Source organism: Salvia splendens, chromosome 15 (assembly GCF_004379255.2).
Source record: "Salvia splendens isolate huo1 chromosome 15, SspV2, whole genome shotgun sequence".
Taxonomy (NCBI): Eukaryota; Viridiplantae; Streptophyta; class Magnoliopsida; order Lamiales; family Lamiaceae; genus Salvia; species Salvia splendens.
The window spans coordinates 3,333,294-3,351,309 of record NC_056046.1 but is presented as its reverse complement, the minus strand read 5'-3'; the positions used below and the strand labels follow the sequence as shown (position 1 = coordinate 3,351,309).

The 18,016-nt window shown below is 33.4% G+C and overlaps 4 protein-coding genes and 1 long non-coding RNA gene across 8 annotated transcripts; 3 read left to right on the top strand and 2 right to left on the bottom strand.

Moving 5' to 3' along the window:
- The first annotated feature begins 1,468 nt into the window (after nt 1-1,468).
- Nucleotides 1,469-3,681, top strand: LOC121768446 (transcription factor MYB118-like). The gene is made up of 3 exons (XM_042164962.1): nt 1,469-2,028; nt 2,132-2,258; nt 3,346-3,681. Exons 1-3 carry the CDS (start codon nt 1,469-1,471, stop codon nt 3,679-3,681), a joined length of 1,023 nt encoding a protein of 340 aa, XP_042020896.1.
- Nucleotides 3,682-5,554: 1,873 nt separating this feature from the next.
- LOC121767834 lies at nt 5,555-6,637 on the bottom strand. Its single transcript, XR_006043216.1, has 2 exons — nt 6,219-6,637; nt 5,555-5,880 (listed from the first exon to the last, which is right to left on the bottom strand). It is a non-coding gene; the product is annotated as an uncharacterized LOC121767834 (long non-coding RNA).
- Nucleotides 6,638-9,073: 2,436 nt separating this feature from the next.
- Nucleotides 9,074-12,698, top strand: LOC121768761. Of its 3 annotated transcripts, none has more exons than XM_042165304.1 (9): nt 9,081-9,237; nt 10,120-10,452; nt 10,720-10,753; nt 10,906-11,130; nt 11,499-11,588; nt 11,691-11,756; nt 11,855-11,944; nt 12,026-12,073; nt 12,344-12,698. In XM_042165304.1, coding segments are annotated over exons 1-8 (861 nt in total). In that variant the 5' UTR covers nt 9,081-9,235; the 3' UTR covers nt 12,047-12,073; nt 12,344-12,698. The 3 variants fall into 3 exon arrangements, 2 of the variants coding, with proteins under 2 accessions (XP_042021238.1, XP_042021237.1); XM_042165303.1 differs by having other exon boundaries at nt 9,082-9,373; XR_006043412.1 differs by lacking the exons at nt 12,026-12,073; nt 12,344-12,698 and having other exon boundaries at nt 9,074-9,373; nt 11,698-11,756; nt 11,855-11,908.
- An 863-nt stretch (nt 12,699-13,561) lies between these two features.
- LOC121768760 (anthranilate phosphoribosyltransferase, chloroplastic-like) lies at nt 13,562-16,167 on the top strand. Of its 2 annotated transcripts, none has more exons than XM_042165302.1 (9): nt 13,562-13,844; nt 13,929-14,072; nt 14,468-14,629; nt 14,722-14,805; nt 14,963-15,142; nt 15,228-15,318; nt 15,403-15,462; nt 15,561-15,679; nt 15,858-16,167. In XM_042165302.1, exons 1-9 carry the CDS (start codon nt 13,671-13,673, stop codon nt 15,999-16,001), a joined length of 1,158 nt encoding a protein of 385 aa, XP_042021236.1. In that variant the 5' UTR covers nt 13,562-13,670; the 3' UTR covers nt 16,002-16,167. The 2 variants fall into 2 exon arrangements, with proteins under 2 accessions (XP_042021236.1, XP_042021235.1); XM_042165301.1 differs by having other exon boundaries at nt 13,577-13,844; nt 14,954-15,142.
- A 16-nt stretch (nt 16,168-16,183) lies between these two features.
- Nucleotides 16,184-17,576, bottom strand: LOC121768762 (glutaredoxin-like). Its single transcript, XM_042165305.1, has 4 exons — nt 17,419-17,576; nt 16,849-16,937; nt 16,518-16,616; nt 16,184-16,429 (listed from the first exon to the last, which is right to left on the bottom strand). The coding sequence occupies exons 1-4, from the start codon at nt 17,472-17,474 to the stop codon at nt 16,326-16,328; spliced, it is 348 nt and encodes a 115-aa protein (XP_042021239.1). The 5' UTR covers nt 17,475-17,576; the 3' UTR covers nt 16,184-16,325.
- Between the last annotated feature and the right edge of the window lie 440 nt (nt 17,577-18,016).

Genomic DNA, 18,016 nt, shown 5'->3' with positions numbered 1-18,016 from the left:
AGTTCAGATTTTAATTTGTGCCCATTGGTCAATTATTGCTATTATTAATGCCATCATTTGAAGAGTCAATAGCTCAATTTAAGAATTATTAATATTGTTAATGCTCATTTGAAGAGTCATAGCTCAATTTAAGTTTTTCCAACTTAAATGGCGATTAATTATGTTAATTAGACATAAACATAATTTAACAACCCATCAATTACAAATTAGAGCTCAAAAAAATCACTCGCACACTAACACCCTCAAACTTCCAATCTAATGGTTGGAAGGAAAAAGCAAAATTATAAAGAAAATAATAATAGTATATATAATTCAATGAAATGTAATGCATTATACTTTGCTTTCTTTTTGATATTTTAAAAAACTATCTACGCTTAATATTTGTCTATGCACACTACATTATTGTTTTTTGTGATTTAAATAATGAAATAGTCATAGAATAATCATTCCATCCATCACATTAAAATTTTATACTTTAACTATGAAAGAAAGAAACCTTTAATATCAGTCTCACAATTATCTCATTATTATTTCTATAGGGACAAAAGATATCATATTTACATTAGTTAAATCATTTTGAAAAAACATGTATTGTATATAAAAAATATCAATATTCATCACATCTCACTATTATACAGCATCATATTTAAATTTATATTCCTTTAGTAATAGAATCGTCATTCCATCCACCATACTTGAACATATACAAAGAAAAAATCTTTAATTATGGTTTTTACTATTATCTCTACATTACTCATAAAATAACAGAATATAATATTGACCGGTCGCAGTCAAATCACTCCGAGCAAAATCCATAAAAAGACATCAAATATTATAGGAGTATTAATTATGCCATCTCCGATCCTTGAAAAATATTCACTTTTGCCATTTTTTATTTTCACTTTTTATATAATCATTTTAATACGTTTTTTTTCACATATTCCATTTTTTCATATTTTCTCAATACCTTGAAATTGTAAATATTTTAAGTGTTATAAAAAGTGTATACATTAAAATAAAGAAAAAATTGCTCCAATAAATTTAATGGCATAAGCCGCATTTGAAAAAATGGATTTTTTGAGAAAAAAATGATTAATTTTAAAAAGTAGAAATAAAAATTAATATTGATAAATTTTGTTTTGTATAAATCAATACTAATGTATATAGTTACGAGGAATACAAATTGAAGGAAATAAAAATTTATTGTGTCCCTACTCCCTAACCATAAAATTGCAAGCTGAAAGGGCTATATATTCACAATTTTCATCTCTTAGAAATAGAAACTCATAGTTACTCCCAATCTTCCATTTTTACTCCATCACCACCTTTTCCAATTTGGAATATTTACAATTTTCACCATAAAACCCCATCGTTAATACCCTAATAAAGCCTCATCACACTCCACCTTTCTCTCCAACCCTACTCTCACCTCTCTCTCTCTCTCTCTCTCTTCACTCTCTTCATTTTAATGGATTTCGACACCATTAATCGAGAGAATTTTTCAATGTACTCAAAAACCTTCGAAGCCAATCCCTACATTCCAAAAATGGAAGAGGGTTTCTCCTCCGCCGCTGCTGCTTCCTCCTCTTCGTCCTCATCTTCCTCGAACAGATTCTTCACTAACAACACTCTCGATTACTTCCCATTCGAGGGATCTTTGAACTCGATTTGTTTCCCGTCGTTTCAAGATCCCTTCGATCCGTTTCAAGCCCATTCCTTCGTCAGATTCAACCAAGAATTCCCAACTCCTACTGCTCAGAATTCTTACATGCATAGCTGTCATTCTCTCCGATCTCTCGAGCCTTCCGAATCGATTCAGACAGCAGTAGATCCTCATCATCAGTTTCAGACAAGCCAGCATTTTAATGAATATAATTTGCAGGGAAGGAATTTTTCTGAAGGAGAAGATGATGAAGGAGTTCATCTCAAAGGAGGTGTTAATGGTGGGAAAAATCAAAACAAAAGGAAAAGAGTTGTTGATAAAAAATCTGATATCATCAAAGGCCAATGGAATCCAGAAGAAGATGGGTAAATTATTATTATTATTTTTTTTGTTATATTCTTGATTTTTCACTTGTGTGCTTATTTCTTTAAATAATTATTTTTATAATTTTTTATAATTATTTTGTAGGCTGCTGGTGGAATTAGTAGAGAAGTTTGGTGAGAGAAAATGGTCTTCAATTGCTCAATTGCTTCCGGGAAGAATTGGGAAGCAATGTAGGGAGAGATGGCTCAACCATTTGAAACCAAATATTAAGGTTTTTTTTTCTTTGCTTCTATATTTGCATTATTTTATTCCTTTTATGCAGTTTTATTCCTTTTTGTTTAGTATTTATTTTTATTGTTTATTACATACAAGGATAATTAGGGATGAGGAGAGATAGAATTGCTTTACAAAATTTGTTCCCGAGGTGTGCTTTAAAAAATATTAAAATCAGAGTTGAAACTGACGTTTAAGGATATTTCAACGATTTCAAAAGCGCATTTTTTAGTCTTTACCATTGTACTTTTTATACACACACATATATATTTAATAACATTTGTTATACATTATTAATAATTTAATAATAAATTATATTTATAGATTATTATTATTAATTTAATAAAATTTTATATTTATAATAATATATAAAAATAAAATTAATTTTGATAGTTTAGAATATTATATTCTCAAATACATGTTTGCCTTGATATATAGTACTATGAGTAAATGTGTGAAATATGCCAAACAAATTAATTAGAATTGGAGTGTTGTGCACACGTAAAGGCAACTATATATGAGTATTTTTATTTTAGATATTTACTAGAAGAGTTATAGTTTGTCTATATGATAATTTTGGCATTTCAATTTCAAGATATATCTCTTAACGCGTAATAACTATTAGGAAACACATGCATTGCATGTATACCGTGCATAAAAAAAATAATACCATATATACTTTTATACTTACCAACATTTTAAGCTTAAAAATCTCACAATTTATGAATTTTCTTCTTTGGTAACATAGTATAAAATGTCAATATAGTAACTAAGTCCCTGATTTCATTTTTGCCAACTTTGCATGGATGTCTCGATTCATCTTTATTTTCTAAAACCTTTTTCCTATTTCTCCATTTCAATTTCAAATTTTATTTCTCAACCGCACGATACACGCACATAACAACACAAAAGTGAACAATACCCATGTCATCATCTCATCCAATATTTGCACACTCAATAATTCACTATATGCATATATAATTAAATCATAAACCACAACTTATATCAAATATTAAAGCTATAGGAAGACATAAAACACCCTTCTCTCTCTTTCAAATGTTTGATAAGATACGTATATGTTGCAGAAAGACAGGTGGTCGGAGGAAGAAGACCAGATTCTGATCTCTGCCCATCGAAAGCTAGGCAATCGATGGGCAGAGATTGCAAGGAGCTTGCCCGGGAGGAGTGAGAATACGATAAAGAATCATTGGAATGCGACGAAGAGGAGGCAGCTTTCCTCATCAGCCAATTCCAAGAACGCCTCCACCCCTCTCCAGAACTACATAAGAACCCTCATCAACGAGGCCAAGGCCCCCTCCCCGGCCCCCACACTCGATGAAGAAACCTTCTCTTTGCACACGCAGTTTGATATCCAGAAGGAGATGGACTTCATGGAGATGCTCTCTTGTGGCTATATTTGAGGCTTTCATTTTCCTTTTTGTTTATTTGGTTTCTTCAATGAAGAAGATGTGACTTATGGATTGATTGGTTTATAGTTTGTCTATATTTTGCTCGAATGGTATAGTGCGGCTTCATTCATCATTTTACCGTATGATAAATTGTTCGACACTATTTATATTTTATATACATTGTATACACCAATGCTTTTGAGCTCATGCTTTGAATCCATACAATATAGTACTAATTTGGGTGCACAAATGTACTATATAATTATGCTGATCATGAACGAGAAGAAGAAGAAGAAGACGAAAAAGAAGTAATAAATAGAAATTGGCTTCGAAAGAAAAATAAATTAGCAGATTGAAGTTTGATTTATGGGCATAACTAATTAATGTATATTGGCTATAATTTTAATATATTTGTAAGGGGCACAATCTAAAAGGCGAAACCACTTGAAATAAACATAGCTAATTTTTATTTTTCATTCAATTTAATTTATTAAAAAAATTAACCATGAAAAGGAAAATTATTATAAAGGAAATAATTTGTATGTTAATGCCACGTTAATTTAAACTTTTATGCTATAATTTTTTAAGACACAGATTTTTGAAAGCAAATCTAGGTCATAGCTTTGGGCTTTCATCTATTAACCATTCTTCTTTGGGCTTTCATTTATTAGCAATTATTTACCCTTTCTTTTATAGTAATATGTGATGGCTTTGTTTTACTAGTTATCAGGTTTTCTTTTATTAGACATTTGAGCCCATTACTATTTATATGTTCCGTCCACCGCTACTTTGAGCAGAACTACTATTAATACATGTTCATAAAAATGAATAACTCCATTTAACCAGTTTCTAAAACTTATAACTGATATCATGTATAAAATCACCAGATTCGATCCAATTGTATTATACTGTTATTATATATATGTACATAATAAAATACATCCGTGCATATTGTGTGTATATTTGCGTATGCACTCATTATGTACAAATATGCACACACAACTATATTAGCATAAATTCACAAATTATTAGCATAAATTCACAAATTATTAGCATAAATTCACAAATAAAATACTATGGACTATAAATTCATGGCATATGCTCGCAAAAGATAAGATTGTTTTTGTATCATACTATATTTTTTTTATCATATATTTAAACTTAATATTTATGTATACACGCATGATTTTTTATGTGTGATTTAGATTTATATTCCTTTAGTCATAAAATCGCCATTCCATCCATCATATTTGAACGTATATAAAGAAAAAACCTTTAGTTGTGGTGTTCACTATAATCTACACTACTTACAAACAACAAATGATATTATATTGATCGGTCACAATCAAATCACTCCGAGTAAAACTCATAAAAAGGCATCGATATATGAGTATTAATTATGGCCATCTCCGATCCTCGAAAAAGATAATGTGAAATAGAATAAGCAGGATCTTTTGTTGTTTCATTTGTATTATACTTTTATTATATATACTATTATACATAATAAAATACTTCTTGCGTACCATAATAGATGTCACACTTTTTTTTTTTTAATTTATCCTACAAAAGAAGTCATATTTCTATTTGGGAAAAAGTTCTCTCTCACAGAAATATAAATATACTATTTTCTCTCTCCACCTAACAAACAAAATAACATTTCCTAAAATCTCGTGTCATTCTCCAACTAAGTCATCTATGATGGAACGGAGGGGAGGGAGTATATTTGTTACCTACAAATATGCACGCACAAATGTGTTGACACAAAAATTTAGATGCATGCACTTCGAATTCATGGCATGTGATATCAAAAATAAGATTAGATATGCTCGCATAAGATAAGATGAAAATCAATGAAACTCTCAAGTAACACACAAACCCCCACAAAAAAATGAAGTGAAAATCATCATAAATTCATAATAGGATCAATACTTTGTTTCAAAACAAGGTCAGTTGTTAGAACTACTATAAACATCAACAAATTTTTTCCCACTAGAAAATATCATAGGAAAGATGAGTTGAAGAATCTCATAACTGCAAATTTGCAAAATCAGGCTACAAATCTTCTCAGCCATCATCAACCTTACCTTATCTTGCAGTTGTGGTACATTTTGTAGTGTGAGCCGCGCAAGTATGCTGAGACGAACGTGCAGATATGGCCCTCTTTTCTCAAGTAGAAACAATCAACAGCAGGGGATTTCAACTTCAGCAACTCTACATCAACATCACATGCCATCCCATATAAGTCATTTTCTCATTGGTTGTAGTGGGCAGGCAATTAAGACAAGGAGAGACCTTGTTTGTGACATCGGAGGATATAACATGTTGAATGTATCAGAAAACCAGAAATACAATAAGTATGGCCAAAGAATTATCTGATGAAAGAATCCAAATGAATGTATCATAAAAGAAGAGAAAAATACAAAACCTATAAACATTGGATTGGAGAACACAAAAGATCACTCAAAATATTCATCTAGTAAAAGATTTATGATAAAAGAAGAAAAATACATCCAAATAAAATCTCAACATAGATTTTGCATTAGTTGTACCTTTGGCGAAGTTGAAGCCGGGGATTAGTAGAGAGTAGTTCCATTCATCCAAAATGTCGTCAATCTCGTATGCCGTAGTTTCGAGCTTCTTCAGCCAACGTTTGATGCTTTGATCGTCCACTCCTCTTTTTTCTGCATCATCCAACACATTTCTGACCGTCTTAAGCTTGTCGGAAAGTTCGTCAAGCTCCTTGTCAACACCTCTCACCAAATTGACTTCCTACCGAATCTTTTCCTCAATTAGAGCTGCAACTCTCTCCACCACAGCTGAAATCATAGCATCCGCCATTATCACTAGATTAGCAACTACCTGGATTTGGAGATGTGTTTTTGCCCTTCATATTTTCTTATCTTGATTTAAAGGTTGAAACCAATTCATCATCTTTATTTCCAGCTTCAATACAATTATAGATTCCATGTTCCAGTCTTTTGGGCCAAACGTTTTGATTTTTGTCGTTTAATTTATCTGAAAATCGTAACATTTTATTAATGCACGACAAATATTATGTACTACTATATTAGATGAAAATTAGTTTTTCTTTCCCTTTTTCTAAAAAAGAAATTCCTCATTTTTTAAGCCTCCGGTCTATTAGTTAGTTAGAGAGCAAAAGTCTTAGTAACTCTATTGCACCGATTCGTCAAAATTAAAATTAGAAATTTTTAAGGTTATAGTAGTATCAAATAATAATGATATTGTCCTTAAATTTTATAAATAAATTTGTACCGTGTAAAATATGTTAGCTGTATAAATCTATAGGTTATAATAGTATACTTGACTTGTTTTTATTGTAGAAAGACATTCTAGCTATTTGATATCTTGGGGAATGTTTTATTACCAAATAGCATATATTCAAAATGCAATTTGCTTGCTGTTTTGTACAGTGTTATATAACTAATTATACTTTTTTATACTTCAAATCTAATCAAACGCGAAAGAACCTAAGATGATTATTGTACTTTTCATATTAGGTTTTATAATTAATTCGAAATTTCTTGATTAATCTAAGCGTTAATTCATCCGTAGTTAGGTTGCATATTGTGTACCTTCTAATATTTTTTTTATTTCTATTTTTTCCTAAAAAAATACTACTCCATTAATTTTAAAATCTTGATAGTTATAAACATTAATCACAGATCATTAAATAAGAAAGTGACAGAATTAATGTCGCAATTAGATCCCACCTCATGTTTTACATTTGTATGTGCGAATTTGTACATAATAAGTGCATATATAAATATGCACATAGCATGCACGAATGTATTTTGTTATGCAGTATATACATAATAAAAGTATAATATAATTGAATCGAATTTGATGATTTATACATGTAAGACGGTTTCACCACTGCTTCTTCTTCGAACAGATTCTTCACTAACAACACTCTCGATTATTTCCCATTCGAGGGATCTCTGAACTCAGATTTGTTTCCCATCGTTTCATGCTTCCTTCCTCAGATTCAACCAAGAATTACCCACTCCTTCTTCTCAGAATTCTTACATGCATAGCTGTCACACTCTCTGACCTCTCGAATCTTTCGATTTGACCCTCATCATTTCCAGACAAGCCAACATTTCAATGAGTATAATTTGCAGGGAAGGAATTTTCTTGAAGGAGAAGTTGATGAAGGAGTTAATCACAAAGGAGGTGGTAATGGTGGGAAAAATCAAAATAAAAGGAAAAGAGTTGTTGATAAAAAATCTGATTTCATAAAAAAACCAATGGAATCCAGAAGAAGATGGGTAAATTATAATTTATGAAGTATACTCCAGTTCATTGGCATCTGATTTTGATGTTGAGATTATGAATATATATAAATATGCACATAACATGAAGGTTTATATTATTGATAAGACAATAATAATATGCACAAGACTAGCTCAAAACATGCACACTTATATTACTGTGTTTTTGTGGGATAGGATATCTCATGTGAGTAATTTATGTCATCATCTAGTGATATTTAACAAACATAAATACATATCTAAAGTCATAACAATGATTCATATTGAGTAGTTAAGCACAATAGTTAAAGAAACAGTTAAATTCATCATTATCAGTATCCACGTGTATTACAGTCTCGTGAAATGTCTGTATAACTTATTTTCTACAGACTACAGTATATCATTTCATTTCTCTACAATAGAAAATATATGGATTAACTGCTAAAGGGGTCCAAGGCCAATAGTATATAATTTAACTAAATTCAAAATCAAATTAAAATTAGTTAAGCCATACTAATCTAGTCCTGAATGTTTCGCGTAAAAGATTATTGCAACTACACCATTAAAATGAGTAGTAAGTATTATTATTATTAATATAGGGAAATTTAGGGGTGCATGAGCTTTGAGGAAAATGTCATTGGTCAAAGATATACAAGCCGTCCTAAATTCAACTAAATTATTTAAATATTTTTTACTTTATTTTATTCAATGATGTGTGACGTATGATATAATTGTGTCTACGTGTCGATAAAGGGAAATTTAAAACATAAAATAATTGCATGCACCAAACTCAAATTTGAATTTTACTAATCATGATTCATGAGTCATATTTTTCTCGTAATATTCTACTAGCATACATAATATCATCATTCACATAGGCCATAGCATTTCACGTAATATTATTATTCACCGCTCACATCTCATATTCTTCTAATTCTTCCAGTATAATTTACACTTGCATATATTTGTATATTACTATATTTCACTTACTCAATTTTATTACTCCATAATATAAATTTACGATTCACATTCAATTATATTTTTCATTCATTTTCTCAATTTTTATTATTAGTAGTACTAATTTTCATCCCCTTTTATCACACTAATTTTTAAAATTCGCAACCAATCAAAATGATGAAAACATAAAAAGTTGTAAATAAATAAATATGTATTCCGATTTCCAAGTAATCTATCCCTACAATAAACAGAGTCCATTCAATTATATATAATCAAGAGGTGTTCCAATACAATTTCCCAGTCACCATTTTTTATTACTCAAAAAGGGCTGAACTCAAATTTAACTTCTCTTCCTCCATTCTACTCAAATCCCATTTTCCATTGGCAAAACCATTTTTTTGTATTTTTTTTCGTGCCATATTTGATCTAATCCTAAACTAGTTTGCTTTTGTTTCGTGAATCTTTGCTTCAATGCAGTAAGTTGTTCTTGCTCTGCAGCTTAGCTGCTTACTTGATTGTGAAAGTATATGATCCAGTTCATGCCTACCAGATGCTTGTGAATATGCATCGGTTGTTGTTTGAGTGTTTTGTTCTATTGTGTGAATATACGTTGTTGATACATATTGTTGCATGAATGAGTTTGTGTGAGCGCAGATTCTCATTTGTATTCGCATTTTTTTTTATTTGGTGTGTGTGTTCAATAGAGCTTGCTGAAGCTTTGTTTCTTGCTATTTAGCTACTCTAATACAGTTTTGCAGTTAAAAGTATTAATCACAGATGTTGAAAAGCTGTTGATCAATATGCACTAGAGATGGCAATCAAATTTATTAGGAAGAAAGTTGTGAAATTGTTTATTCCACTCACAATAAATTCGTTGCAATCATTGTTTGGTATCTTATAATTGAATGAATGCATTGAGGGTAATATCATCTGGATGATCATGTGGTGTTGTGGTGTGACTCAGGTAGTGGCTTTAATGGTCGCTTATGATAAGAACAGTTTGTGCCTGATTATTTCAATTGCACGGTTACTGCACACAAGGGCATCGTTATAGTCATTTTAGTATGTGCTCTGCCTGTTTTTGTATATGTTTAGGGTGCAATTATAAATTGAGGTGTGTTAACAACTTACTTTGTAAAATAGCTTTTTATCCTTAAGCTGTTATTTGGAAAGCCTGTATTGGTTTTTGTTTTCATGCTAACATATTTAGTGATTTCAACAGGATGAAGCTGCTCGTCAATGATGATCCTACTACCTTGAGTTATTGGTTGAATTGGAGAGTGTTTCTATGTGCAGTATGGGTCTTGGCACCTATGGTTATCGCAGCATTCATTATATGGAAGCATGAACATTCAGGAAATTCTGAATCTGATGCAGGGGGGAACCAGCAAGAGAGCTCACACATTCGCTCTGAAAAATCATGGAAACCCTGTCTAAAAGAAATTCATCCTGTTTTCCTGTTGTGCTTTCGGATAATTGCTTTTGGTCTGCTTTTGACAGCTGTGTCTTTTGATCTTGCTTTACATGGAGCAGAACTTTTTTACTACTATACTCAGTGAGTCATTCTACCTTTGGTCCTTGTGTTCGTAAGCACTTCACCTCTACCAATTAATACATCAAGAAGCTGAGTCATTTGTAGGGACACCTGAAAATTCATAGGAAACTCGTTTTGTCCGTGCATAGATGTATCTTCTAGGGAGTAAATGATCGATAATAGTTCTATTTGAAGATCTATTTGGATGCTTTCTACTGACTTCTGAAAGTGTTTCTGATTGTCTTTACATACTTCTCCTTTCTCCTCCTATGACCTGTTTTTTTACAGGTGGACTTTTACTTTAGTCACCATTTATTTTGGGGTACGTTTTATGATTTCTCTTCTGACATAAAGTGCATATGAAATTAGTCTGTAACAATGATACTTCTAAATTCACCCTACCTTCTAAATCACTGTTCCTTTGTTAGCCATTGATTGTCTCCTCGTGTCTTATATTGTCTAGTTATTTTGCAGCTTGGATCATTGCTTTCTATACGCGGATGTTTTTACAGTCCCAAAATAGATAGCAACAGTAAGTGCTATTCAACTGAGGATACGGAGCAAGCTTTACATGTGCCCTTAGCACATGGAGTGAATGGAAATGGGATGAGGTTGCCGGAGAAGTTGGACGACCATGGAACACTCCATACTCTGATAACTTCTGACGTCTGGGATGATCTGTATCAAGTTTTATTCCAGGTGCATTGTTTTTTTCCAATCAAGGATACAGCTGCTTAATTTTGTTCTTGAGTGAAGTAGTCCAGCAATAAATGAATTCATTCATTTGTTTTTTTATTTCAGGAATCTTCTTATTTCTCTGTTTCAGTTTTTTATAAAATGTTTTTACTCATGGTCTTGCATGAGCTCCTAATTTAATGTGAAACTGAAATTCCTGATTTGATGCCAAAAGACAATTTATGGTAGTGGTTTGCATATAAAAGGTTTTCTTAAACATATATTTCCATCGTTCTGGAAAATAAATTGTACTCACAGTGCTCAAGAACTTTACATCTTCAATCATTTTGAGATCTTACTTTATAATGGTAAGCATGTTTTTGCTTGAGCAGATGACAGCAGGGGCAGTAAGTCTCACCGATATTGTTTACTGGGGTGTGATATTCCCGTTCATGGCGCTGAAAGATTATGAGATGGGTTTTGTAAGTGCAAATTTATGTGTTTGGTATTTCAAGCTTAATGCTTTCCATTTTTCAGTATCACATCTTCAATCTAAAAACTATTTCTGCTTCTTTTGGGGTTAGTTAACAGTTGTGACACACTCAGTTAATGCTGTCTTGCTCCTTGGGGATACAGCTATGTGTAGTCTGGTAAGCTGCTAGATATGGATATCCTATATGTTTGTTATAAAATAAATCATGTTTTAGTATGGTCTGGATTTAGCATAATCTTGAAAGTTTGATCTCAGGAATTCCCATGGTTCCGGATTTCTTACTTTGTTTTGTTGACGGGTATATGTCATATTCCAGTGGATTGTTCATGCCTGCGTCTCAATTTGGTAATTAGAGTTCCTATTAGTTTTATTTGCACTGAAACAAATCTTACCGACGATGTTGACGGCAATTTTTTTCTGTGGCAGGTGGCCATATCCTTTTCTTGATCTATCAGCCGACCTCGCCCCAATGTGGTGAGTTCGATGAAATTTGGATTCCAATGGAATATAACATGAATATTGAACGAGTTAGCACAAACTCAATCCTAATAACTACAGAAATGATGATAGTTATAGGAGAATAGTGAAGAGAGACGAAAAAATATATGAAGTACACGAAGAGAAATGGAAGTAAAACAAATTATCAACACCCCCGTATATTTCACCTTTATATTCTTGATAATGTGTGTAACTGAGCAGCAGCTTCTTCTCTTCGTCTTCTTGTCCAATGTTTATAATATGCAGGTACCTGGTGGTAGCATTGATGCATGTTCCCTGCTATGCCATCTTCGTCGTATTTGTGAAAGTGAAACATTGGCTACTATCCAGATGGTTCCCACATTCATATCAGTACAGCTCATAAAATTTTAGTAGATCGATCCAAAGTGTCTTCTTGCAATGTGGAAAAAGCAAATCTTACAATTCATCAAAGATTGGCCCTGGATTCATCAAGATTGAGAGAAGATGTTTCCACTGCTGCGTATAGCATCATAGGAGGTGTGGAAGGTATAAGGAACTGCTCTCCAATGCTATAAATTTTGTGATTGTTTTACCTCATTCATACAAACAGAGTGAATTAAGGAACAAGTGATTATTTGAATCGAAAGGGTTTTGTTGGTTTTTTATAATTTCATTTCACATGTATGTCCATCGCATTTTAATTTCACGTATATATATATAACTGCATCGTTATTGTATCCAGGATCGTTTCATGAAAAATATACTCCCTTTGTTCAAAGTTAACTGAAATTTTCTATAGGGCTCAAGATTTAAGCAAGTTGTGTCTAGTGACCCTAAGGAGGCATTAAGAGTTCATTTTTTGCCAAAAAGAAGAAATTGCTCATTTAATTTAGAGGCACTTGGTTGTGAGAGGCACTTGTGGTGCCGTCGAAATATTGCCAGGAGCCCGTCGAAATATCATTATTTTGTTAAAGCCCGTCGAAATTTAGAATATATAACCCCTACCAAAACAAATTTATATGTTCACGAATGAATTGCCAGGAGTTCGTATGAGAATTGGTTTGAGTTTAACTGCTCCAACCATGGCGGAGTATTTTGGTGATGTTATGAACTAGACGTAGTATTTTGTGAGTTATCTGGTACCAAATTTAGATCTACTAGAATTTTATTTTGGGATAAAATATAAATACGTCGCCATAAATTCATAACAACAAGCAATGATCATTAAGATACTTATTGAGCAGTCAATAAAATTGCATTCTGTTTATTTTTAATTCATCATGAGAAAATAAGAGGAAAAAAAAATCATACCTATAGAAAAAAGTTACAGGAACTCAGTAGTCTTTTTCCATTCCTATCTATAGAAAAAGTCATCTAGCACAATTTAAGAGTAAACATGGTACATCATCTGTATTGACCTAACTGGCAGCATCTTTCACATTTTTAGACATTCATTGTACATAAATATCGTTACCTAAATTTTATAGTCCTATAATTAGCAGCGGTGATTCACCAAACAAATTAATGCAACTGTCACATTTAATTCAGCAACTACATATTACTACATCACATTTACTAAGCCATATCACTCACTCTCAATCCAGTAGTAGCAATGGCTGTTTTACATCAAACTCCACTCTTTTCTTCTCCATTATATCTCAAATCAAAGAGGTGTGAAATGCCGAGGCTCGATCACCTCAGACGCCGTGATTTGTCGATGAGATCGTCGTCCACGGTTCAACTTAACCGCCCCCTTATTCGTCTCCCCATTACTTGTCCCACACAGGTTTTTTTTTTCCTTTTCAAGCTTTTTCATTTTTGGACTTGGAATTACATAAATCTGATCTTTGATGTGTTTGTCTGTTTTAAGTTGATGGAGTGTTTGCTGAATAAGGAGGATTTGAGTGAAGAGGAAGCTGAGGCATCACTTCACTTCTTGCTCAACAATGGCAATGATGCTTTGATCAGTGCTTTTCTTGTTCTCCTCAGAGCCAAAGGCGACACCTTTGAAGAAGTCTCTCTCTCTCTCTCTCTCTCTCTCTCTACACACATACACACCATTAGTAATAGCTAAAATCTGCATTTTTAACATTTTTATTTATTTTTCCACAGCGAAATTTTCCAATTTCCTATTTGTTGGGCGCACACGTGTTTCAAACTGACGGAGTGGATGAGTTATTTGCTGAGTGTGTTGAGAAAAATGATAAAATCCATGTCCCTCGTAGAATTTTTATGATGTCACGTGAGGTCCAGTTTCACCCAAATTAGTCCCCGTGGGAAAATTGAGAAAGATGTTTAAATTCATGCTTTCTAAGGCCGATTTTTAAAGTTGTGAGACGAACTAGATATTAACTCTAATTCATGAATTTTTTTTTGGCAATTTGCCATCTTCTATGTTGGAAAATGAAGGTTGTGGGTTTGGCGAGGGCTATGATGAAATGTTGCAAAAAGGTAGAAGGGTTGGGAAATGCAGTGGACATAGTGGGGACTGGTGGTGATGGAGCCAACACGGTTAATATCTCAACAGGTGCAGCAATTCTTGCTGCTGCTTCTGGTGCCAAGGTTGCAAAGGTGACTCACTACTGAAAAAAACCACAAATATATCGAACATTCGAAGGTGCTAAGGAGATTGATATGTGTTTGCCGTGTTTCTTTTTCCACAGCAAGGAAATAGGTCGAGCTCTTCGGCCTGTGGAAGTGCAGATGTTTTGGAAGCACTTGGAGTTGCCATTGACAACGACCCTAAGGTTAGTCCGTCCTCGAGCCTATGATGCCAATGCTATGATCACTCTAATATTGTGTTTGAAAGGTTGCCATAGATTAGGTAGGACAATGTAATGTTATAGGCTAATAGTGACCACAAACTAAAGAGAACTTATCGTTTCTACGAATTAGGGAGTGAAGGCATGCGTGGAAGAAGTCGGGATTGGATTCATGATGTCTCCAAACTATCATCCTGCAATGAAGACATTCGCTCCGGTGAGGAGAAAGCTGGGAGTGAAGACCGTTTTTAACACCCTAGGTCCGATGTTAAACCCAGCATGTGTTCCTTTCTCCGTGGTTGGGGTGTACAGAGCAGACATGGTAAGCTACTTTGTAAAAGGAGTGTGATTTTCTGCTACATTTGATGTTACGCCTCGTGTAAACTAAATGGAGGCGAATTGGATAGGTGAGTAAGATGGCTAAAGCACTACAGTTATATGGGATGAAAAGAGCTCTGGTTGTTCATTGTGAGGGTTTAGATGAAATGAGTCCACTAGGTATAATTCTCAAACTTCAATGCATTAGACTCGTCTTCGCCATGCCTGCTAGCTTTCTTTTGTTAACGATTTCAGTTCTAGCAGGACCAGGAGTGGTGTATGATGTTACAGCCGAAAAGATAGAGAAATTTAGTTTTGACCCTTGTAAGAACTTCATCTCTCTACATTTTTTCACTTGATTGCAACTCTTTGTTCAACCAGTATAGTCTGCGTATTGTAAAAATTTGACCTTGAACTCGTAGTGGACTTTGGCATTCCTCGCTGCACCTTAGGAGATTTGCGAGGCGGAGGCCCAAAATATAATGCTGAGATACTAAGGCGCACACTGGCTGGTGAGAAAGGAGCCATTGCAGATGCACTTGTAAGTTATTTAAATGCTTTCTTCGACATAATCACTCAACTCTCACTCACCTAAATTCCTAGCGGGAATCTTGTGCCAGACCGCGTGGCTATATACTCATGTTTATCAGAAAAAACAATGTGATCAAGTAGATTATACCTTACTATATTAACCAGTTGCTAAGAAGAGACTGTTACAGGTCTTAAATGCAGCTGCTGCTTTATTTGTCGGTGGGAATGTCCACGACCTAGGAGAAGGGATAGCTCTAGCACGTGAAATACACCGACTGGGAAAAGCTCTAGACACTCTAGACCGCTGGATTAGTGTCTCAAATGTAAGTTAGGCATTACTTAGTTCTGTAATTGTAATTACTTCGTGTGTTCTCGATTTTAATCTCTGAGTGTAAGGTTAGATTGTCTAACAACAGTATAGCATGTGTAATAAAGAATGTGTATGGTGTGACCATAATTCACTATATCTACTATAAACAAATGCTTTTATTTCAGCAATGTGAAGCTGTTAATATGCATAAAAATCATGATTTATTTCATATTTAGGCAAACAGAGTACAACATAATCATAAATATCATACTAATAACATAAAACTGTGAGGTTACAGTATCATGACATTTGCAAGTATTGAGCATAATTGAAGTTGATTGGTACTCTAGATTGAAGCTTTGGCACCTCTTGAGGTTTCAGCCTTGGCAACTGCACCAACTTCAGTCAGCAACGGGACGAGCTTTCCACCACCATGCAGTGCTATGGTTGCTGCAAAATACACGAATATGAAGTAAAACAGAGTAGACTAAGTAGGCAAATTCACAAACAAAGAATGGTAATGGTAAGTGTCGAATACCATCGCATCCACCTATGTGCTTGCCGCCAATGAACACATTTGGCACGGTACGCTGCCCAGTCCATTGAGCCAGAGCGGATTGCATTTCACTTCCATCATCTTCATTGAACATACCAGGTCTCAGTAATGCAATATTTTCATTGATAATCATGAAAAGTGGAAAATAAACATGATTTGGAGACAAATCATTTAAACTGGAAACAAGAACATGAATGGAGAGAATTCGAAGCAGCTATGATTTTAATGATCTTGTCAAATTATATTACCAAAATAATCAGAAATTATCTTCACGAAAAAGCAAAGTAATCAGGCGAAATAAGAAAGGACGAACCTTCAACATTCAGTTCAATGACCTTGAAGGAGGCGCCGAGCTCCTTCAGCAATCTCTTCACCGTCGCGCAGTAAGAACAATATGTTTTGCTGATCAACAGAAAAATCTCGCTTCCTTTAAAAAGATTAACATAATTATACGCATAACATAACACATCATCATGGATATATAAACCGCTCCAAACACTATCCCTTAAACCCTCAATCACAACATTAATACCCTAAATTCGCCATCAATTTCGATTCTGAGATAATCGAATACAGTTACACCTCACTCAATCCATATGCATATACACGCGCAGTAAGAATGCCACAAATCAATAGAAAAAACTCGTCTCAATTAAAAAACAGATTCACATAATTCTACGCATAACACAACACATAATCATGGATAGATACACAACACTATCTCTTATCTTCAATCACAACACTAATAACCTAAAAATTCGCCATCAATTTCAATTCCGAGATAATCGAATACAATTACACCTCGCTCAATTCACATGCATATACACGTGCGTGCGTGCGTGTGTGTGTATAAGTATAGCAACAAGCGTAAGAGAGAGAGGACCTGAAGATGACGACGGGGGCTGAATCAGCGATTTCTTTGGCTTTGGGAAGCGCCATTTTTTTCTGTGATGAAGCTCTAATTGAAATGGAATTCTGGAATATGAGCTGACGCGGTAGAGCTAGACTTTATATATGTAATGGTAGAATTATTTAATGCAATGGCAAATTGCATTAAATTATTTGGGCCAAAAATTTAAAATATCTATGTCTCTTATAATTAAAGGAACAAAACGAGGTCCACTTTTCTTTATTGCATGTGCATATCGTTTACTTTTTTTACCCACTATTGAATAAATAATTGAGTTTTAATAAAGTCAATGAATATTTTGAATTTACATTCTTCTTCGATTTTTTATTTTTATTTTTTGCACTAACAAAAAAAATAACTAGTACAGTAGTAGTATATAGTTAACCAATTGAAATATTTTAAAGATTGTGAACAGTTGACAAGTTTAGAGATTCCAATGCCATCATTTCTAGTTGCAATATACTAATATGGTTGCCTTTTTAGTTTTTATTGTATATGTGTGAGTATGAACGTGTAAATTTTAAAAATAGTAGTAGTAATAATTTAATAAAATATGCCTCCAAAAACTAAT